This window comes from Engraulis encrasicolus, chromosome 12 (genome assembly GCF_034702125.1).
Source record: "Engraulis encrasicolus isolate BLACKSEA-1 chromosome 12, IST_EnEncr_1.0, whole genome shotgun sequence".
NCBI lineage: Eukaryota > Metazoa > Chordata > Actinopteri > Clupeiformes > Engraulidae > Engraulis > Engraulis encrasicolus.
The window spans coordinates 2,796,747-2,804,162 of record NC_085868.1 but is presented as its reverse complement, the minus strand read 5'-3'; the positions used below and the strand labels follow the sequence as shown (position 1 = coordinate 2,804,162).

Here is a 7,416-nt window from a genome sequence, read left to right as displayed (position 1 = left end):
ACTTGATGGACACGTTGTCTGTCAGCAATGCACATGACTATGCCTAGGTATTATCAAATGCATGGATACTGTATGCTTTTGATTTGTGGGTCTCTTAAGACCAGGGGTGTCAAACTCATTTTGGCCGCATACAACCCATGTGGACCTCAAGCGGGCCGCATCAGTAACATCATCGCAAAAAAAACCTTAAAGCAGAGGATTAGTTTTCAGTACTATCGCGTTATCTTTTCAGCATGTTTTAAAAGTGTGTTGAATATGTAGAAAGCAATGCAATACTGATAATCCTATGCAACATTTCATTGATTTTATGAATTCATCGCCAACCGTCAATGAATAAAATGCGGGACAGTTCATTTTTGCGGGGGGTCTGGGGGTTTCCCCCCAGAAAATGTTGTATTTCTTAGATGTAATTTCCTGCATTTTAACGCATTTTAACATCCTGTTTCCCGTTTCAGCTCAATGCGAACCAATACAAATACAATTATATTAATTATTTAATTATAACCAATACCAATACGAAGAAGTATTAACTTTTGATCTCTATATATGAGGTTTATCAAATGCCTGTCACAATACAACTTCACTATTTATGATGAAGTGTGATGTGCACTTTACTACATACAGTATATATGAGAGAGAGAGAGAGGACCATTGGGTTAATGTCATGCAGGTTTCAATATTGCCCCCAGTGGCTTAATTGCGCATTTCGGTTATTTTTTTTACATCCGGGCCGGATCGAATCCTCTGGCGGGCCGGATGCGAACCACGGGCTACATGTTTGACACCCCTGCTTAAGACCATTCCAGTTAAGAACCAGTGCAACATATTCATATTCAGTACTTTTAGTACACTCTACTGCATATTGTGAAAAATTGGAAAAGTCAAACATTTCTGGACTCTGTCTTTACACTGAATTCTTCTGTGTGGGGGTAAAGGGGGAAAAAGGGACACACAGAGAGAACGAGAGAGAGAGTCAGAGAGAGAGAAAGAGAGAGAGAGGGAGAGGGAGAGAGAGAGAAATAAAACTAGATAAAATGTGTGTGTGTGTGTGTGTGTGCATTTGTGTGTGTGTTTGTGTCTATGTGTGTGCATATGGGAACATGTGTGTGTGTGCACGTGTGTGTGTGTGTGTGAGAGAGTATATATGCACAAAAGGAAACTAAGTTTGTTTATTCCCACTGCCAGGTGAACTTTTCTTCTTCCTCCTCCTTCTCCACAGATGCTTCCGCCATGGTGGTAAATTGGCGGTATGGGCTATATTGCAGCAGCTATATTAACTGCGCTGTGTGCAGGAGGAACTGCTGCCATTTTTCTTTCTCTCTCGTCCTGCTCCCCAGAGAGACGGATGAATGATAATGAACACCAACCAAAACAGACTTGAGGAAGGAGGGGGGCGTGCGCGCACGCACACACACACACACACACACACACACACACACACACACACACACACACACACACACACACACACACACACACACACACACACACACACACACACACACACACACACACACACACACACACACACACACACACACACACACACACACACACACCAAGCAAAAAAAACACTCAACACAACACAGGTCCGTACAAAAACAGCCATATTGTATTTTATAAAAAATGTACAAAAGATATATACATTTCCCTCTCATCTCCTCGGAGGGCTGTAACAGGTGTACAAAAAGATTTTTTTTTCATTATTATTAATATTATTGTGTCTTTTGTCTTAAACCACAGCATTAAGCCCCACTGTTTCCAATGTAGTAGAGGGAAAAGTCTGTTAGAGGCAGGGCTGCTGACAGCTTTGGCTGGGCCCAGGATAAATTCATACTGGGCCCCCCCTGCTCCTCCAGGGCCTGGGACCCCTTTGCTGTTTCCTGTCGGCTTCCCTGGTTGGAGGAAGTCCTAAATATCTTGTTTTCCTCAGACTTTTCAGTTTCTGTTTGTATTCGCTCTCCCAGCAAAAGCGGTGATTCCAGTTCAGTGTCACAGAGCCCAATGCATGATAACACTCTTAACACTCACATCTTTTGGAAGTGCCACACACACGCATAAAACACAGCTTTCTTTCATTGGGCTACCAGGACTATTACTAATGACTGTACTGAACCCCTAAAATGTACAATGAACCCCTAAAGTCACTGGTAGTGGGCTCACAGATTTAACATAACAAAAAGGGGTTTGCAATGTCTCTTACTGTATCTGTGGCTGTGTTCTCTATATTACTCCATGGAGTCGTTTGGAGTGTCAAAATCCAGGTCATTTACACAATTTACAGACTTCCTACTTAACTACCGTATGTTGTTTGTGGAAAAAAAAGACAAAAAAAATCACATGAAATGAAACAGAAAAAACAAGAAACATACACTAAATGCTTTATTTTTCCCTGGCTGAAATATCGTATCGATTTATGTTTCGCATGTGAGTCTTCTATAATGCACAAGCATATGCAGGAGCATAGCAAGGCACTTGGTAAACTCTACGTCTCGTCCACTGCAGTTGTCCCACAGCATTTGGACTTTTCAGGGTGTCTCTTCATCTACACCTCTACGCATATACACCCTGCTCATATATATTCTTTTTTTGTACACAGCTAAGGCAAAATATGGCTTTCAGTGGGAAAAAGACTACTATCTCAAAGTTCTAAACAATACTATACAGATCAATATATGTTTTCTTTTTGTTCCAGAATACAAAACGAGATTAAGATGGCATGGGCTTGTCGTCTCATTTGATTCAGCATCTTTCACTGTTCAGTGTCGGCTCTGGGAAGAGTATCTGTTACAGATATTCTCATGTCTACCCAGTCCACATATTTACCTGTTAGATAAAGTACAGTTAAAAAAATGCTAATCACATGATACGATGCTGCACTTAAGAGAGACACATTTGAAAGACTCTCTCAACACGTGTTTTCGTTTCTTGCTGTAGTTAAGCTGATGAATTCGTAATTGTGAAAGTCTGTATCAGGATTTCTTAGTTTCTTTGAAAGTTGAAAGTCATAAGTCAGGTAAACATGTGGACAGTGTGGGAAGTGAGAAAGACCTTTTCGCCAATGTTCTGTCGTTGACAAGGTTCCATAGAACATCCATAGAATGCACCATGGAACACTTGTCAGGTCACGGTGGAACGTGATCAGGTGGAACGTGGTCCTGATAGTTCAGCGAGGTCACATGACTTGTCAGTGCACGGGGGTCAAAGTTCAAAGTCTTTTGCGGCCACACGCTCCTTGCTGTACCATCTTCTACCATGTAGTTTGTGTGTGTGTGTCTGTGTGCGTGAGTGTAGGCCTATACTGTGTGTGTAACGTGTGTGTGTATAGTATGTGTGTGTGTACTCTGCTGTGAGCCAGTGTGTGTGTCCGATTCAGCAGTAGCCTCTAAGACATCATGTTGAGGAACTTGCTCTCCTCGGCCAGAGCCGACAGCATGGAGGTCATGTCTCCGATCGCCATGTTGCCCAGCCCTGCCGGCACGGAGGGCAGTGGAACGGAGGGCAGCGTCACGGAGTTCCGCGGCGTAGTGAGGCGAGAGGAATTCTGGGATAGGCTCCGGAGGAGCCCGGGGCTGAGCGTGCCTGACATGAGGCTAGACTGGTCGCAGTCGTCCAACATGGCATCGAAGTCGATCTGCGCCGGTGGCGGCTGCTGTTGTTGCTCAATGGTGTCGACAAGGCTCACCGACGACGACTCCACCACCGTTGTGCTGGACACCTGATTGGTTCCCGGAGATGCCATGGCGACCAACGAGTCGTGTTCTGAGGGATCGGTGACGACGCAAGAGGCCATCTGCAGGTTGAGGTTGTCGGACTGGAACATGTGGATCTGGCCTGTGTAGAATATGGCGTTGTCGTTATCAGCAACCCCTGTCTCTTCCTTTATCAGGCCAGGCTGGAGCTTTTTTGGGCTGGCTTCTGAGGTCCCATAGTTGGGGCTGAAGGTTGACGTTGAGAATCCAGACTGTTGCATGTTGTTGTTGGTAGTTGGACCCAGAAGTCGCTGCTGCTGGCTGCATGTTTTCGGTTCTGCCGGCGGCCTTGGCTGCATCCCCATCGTCTGATTTCCATTTTGTTGTTGTTGCTGCAGGAGCAGAGGAAGCTGGGTTGGCTGTGATGCGCCGTAACTCTTTTGGTTGGCATTCGCTTGTGTCTGGGAGTACGTTTCCTGACCTGTCATTTCGAAAGTGGAGGCACTATGACCAAGCTGGATCTGAGCCTGCCTCAGCCTGATGTTCTGCACGTCTGCAGACTGGTGTTGTTGTTGTTGTTGAGTTAGCCTCTTTCCGCCCATCATCAGGCCTGTCGTGCTGTGTGAGGCATTGCCGTTCACGTCTGCTGAGACCAGGCCCTGGTTGTAGCCTTGCTGTAGAAGCCTGACCTGCTCGTTGTGGTTGACTGTGGATGCCTGCTGCTGTCTTTGGATGCCATTTACTCGCTGGGACGTTAACTCAGCATTGAGGCCCTGGTGGTACTGGTGGGGTTGGTGGTTTGGGTGTTGTTGATTCTGCTGGAGGTGGTGGTGGTGGAGGCTGTTGGCATTGGCATTGAATTGAGCAGCCATGTTTTGGCTCATCGGTCGGACCTGCTGGTTTGGACTCAGGTTGTTCTGGCAGACGCCGAGACCTGTGTGGTGGTGGTGTTTTTGCTGGACGGTACCGAGGCTCTCCTCCCCCTCCGCTTCCTCCTCCCATTCCTTCTTGATCTCCCTGGCAAAGCCCTGCTTGCCTTGGCTGGGAGAGGCGTCCAACCCCGGTACCGACCCACAGCCTGGGCCCGATCCAGAGCTGACTTCGTTCCACTGAACCGGCAGGCTGGTCCTGCCCGAGACGGGCGAATGGTTCAGGTGTCCGTGTCCGAGCCCATGCCCCTGACTGTGCCCCTGGTTGGCGCGAGGGCTCATATGACAGTGCAGGCCCTGTCTGCCAGGGTTCATGTTCGTGCTTGTGCTCGTGTTCGTGTTCATGTTGGCGTCCACCATCATTCCCGGTCTCCTCTGGTAGAAACACGGCTGAGGCGGTTGAGGCTGCTGCTTTACGGGGAGCAGGAAGTCGGCTGGCTGATTCTGATTGGAGAACCCGTTTGTTGTTGTTGTTGTCGTTGGGGTGTTTCCTGGGCTGGGGTCCGTCTGAGAGGTAATGTACTGCACGACATCATCAGGAAGCATCATCATGTCCTCCACCTCACCACTGTTGGCCAGAGTCTCCATGACAGGGTTCTCTGAGATACTGGGGGGCCGTGGGGCGTAGGACATACCACACTGGAGGTTACCGTTAGCGTCTGAATGCATGTACCCCTGCAGGTTCAGTGGCTGCTGTTGTTGCCGTTCGCCCTCACCCATTGGTTGCTGGGAGGTCATGTGCCTCAGGCTGTTGAATCGCTGTGGTGATGACGTCAGAGGCTCCAATCCGACCCTTGACCTCACAGGGTCGCTCGCTCTCCTTGGCAGCCGTGCCGGCACCTCGTGGGGCATCATGCTCCGGCTGGCTTGCCCCGTGATGTCACTGCATCGCCTTGGGACTTGGGGCGCTTGGCCATAGGGGTACCCTCCCAGTCCCGGTCCACCCGGCACAGATGACGGCTCCCCATGTGAGTGTGGGTGGTGGTGATGGTGCTCGTCCCCCATGAGCGCCACGCGGTGCTTCAGGCTCATGCGCTCCATGTTGGGCAAGGGTGTCGGCGGCGCTCCCCCAGTGGCGGCCGCGTACGTGGCCTTGAGGCGGTAGTGCTGCGCAGGGGTGAGACTCAGAGCCCCCTGGCTGGCCTCGCTGGAACGGCGGGACAGGTCAGCCGAGATGGGGTCGTACGAGTCTGCCGAGCTGACGACGTTGTTCAGGCGACTTCCGGCGTTCATGCCAGCGGCACCGTAACCACCACCACCACCACCACCGCCATAGTGGGAGGCCCCGCTGGATCGGCGACTGGAGAAGCATTGGGAGATGCCGGAGGAGCGTCGGCTGAGCGTGTAGGCGGAGGCGGAGCTCAAGGTGCTGCTGGTGCTGTCGCGGCGCTCGCTCAGGGTCAGGTGGCACAGCACTGTCACCTCACCTGGACACAGGTCACTCAGACGGGGGCCCATGACCTGGCCACCAGAACCTTCCATGATGGAACCTAGAAGTGCAGGGACAGAAAATGATGCATCATTAGGACAGGTAAACACATACAGTATTGCTGACAAATGACACACTAACAATGTTTTCTAAGATCTCTCAGATATCTATTATTGGCAGGGTAGGAAGAACACATCTGTCTACAAAATCAGTTAATAATTCATAAGTTTAACTGCTTCAGATTTTGTTCCTTTAATATTTTCCTATTTTTAGTGCCCATGTCAAAGTTGGCCAAATTTTGGTCTGTCACTTAAGGGTCCTGGCATTGTCATAGCAATGTTGTTATTGTATGTTGTAGTTGATTGTTTTCAGCAATGAGTGAACCGCTAGCGGGCCCATCTGTGCAGAGAGGCTACTCAGACTATCACAAAAGAGAATTTTGTTATTAAACATTGTACACCTGCTGAATGTCTACAGCGGCTGGCTTTGGATGAAACCTCAGCAGAATGTAACTGTACTAACCATTGGATGGCAGGGGAGGCAGCTTGGCAGTGTGGGCAGCATTGGCATGGTTGTTGCTTTGGCGACCCTTGCTGGCCCAGGAGCAGGAGTCCCTGACCGTCTTCAGCTTCTCCTGCTTCAGATGCTCCAGCTTCACTGTGGCCTGGCAGGCGTGGCTCTTACGAAGATGAAGCAGGCCCACGCTGACCCCACCTTCCACCCCCATCGCCAAGGACACACTCCTCCCTCCTCCTCCTCCTCCTCCTCCCCCTCCCGCGGTGGTGTGGTTGGCAGGGGAGGAGTCGTTGTAGTAGTCGTAGCCGCCGTCTCCCGCTCCCAGGGCGCTGAGGTCGCCCGCGCTGCCCCCACCGCTGTGCAGCGCCATCTCTACTCCACTGTCATGGTTGGCACCGGCACCGCCGCCGCTGCCAAGTGGCGACGGCTCACTACTGCATGATGAGTAGCCGCCAGGGCTGGACTGATACATCTGCAGGGTGAAGGACAACACAGAACACAGGAGTTAAGGCACATCTAAGTAACCCCCTGACTGATACATCTGCAGGGTGAAGGACAACACAGAACACAAGAGTTAAGGCACATCTAAGTAACCGCCTGACTGATACATCTGCAGGGTGAAGGACAACACAGAACACAAGAGTTAAGGCACATCTAAGTAACCGCCTGACTGATACATCTGCAGTGTGAAGGACAACACAGAACACAAGAGTTAAGGCACATCTAAGTAACCGCCTGACTGATACATCTGCAGGGTGAAGGACAACACAGAACACAGGAGTTAAGGCACATCTAAGTAACCGCCTGACTGATACATCTGCAGGATTGGGACAAGGTTTCACCGTGGCTT

General features: G+C 49.9%; 1 protein-coding gene across 1 annotated transcript in view; it reads right to left on the bottom strand.

Annotated features, from left to right (window-relative positions):
• Positions 1-2,488: 2,488 nt before the first annotated feature.
• The window catches only part of LOC134459195 (zinc finger protein GLI2-like), a 153,725-nt gene continuing 148,797 nt past the window's right edge, over positions 2,489-7,416 (bottom strand). Inside the window, exons 13-15 of the mRNA XM_063211489.1 lie at positions 6,876-7,038; positions 6,573-6,797; positions 2,489-6,111 (exon numbers count right to left, since the gene is read on the bottom strand). Of these exons, the coding sequence (XP_063067559.1) occupies positions 3,386-6,111; positions 6,573-6,797; positions 6,876-7,038 (3,114 nt within the window). The 3' untranslated portion in view covers positions 2,489-3,385. The remainder of the gene's footprint in view (positions 6,112-6,572; positions 6,798-6,875; positions 7,039-7,416) is intronic.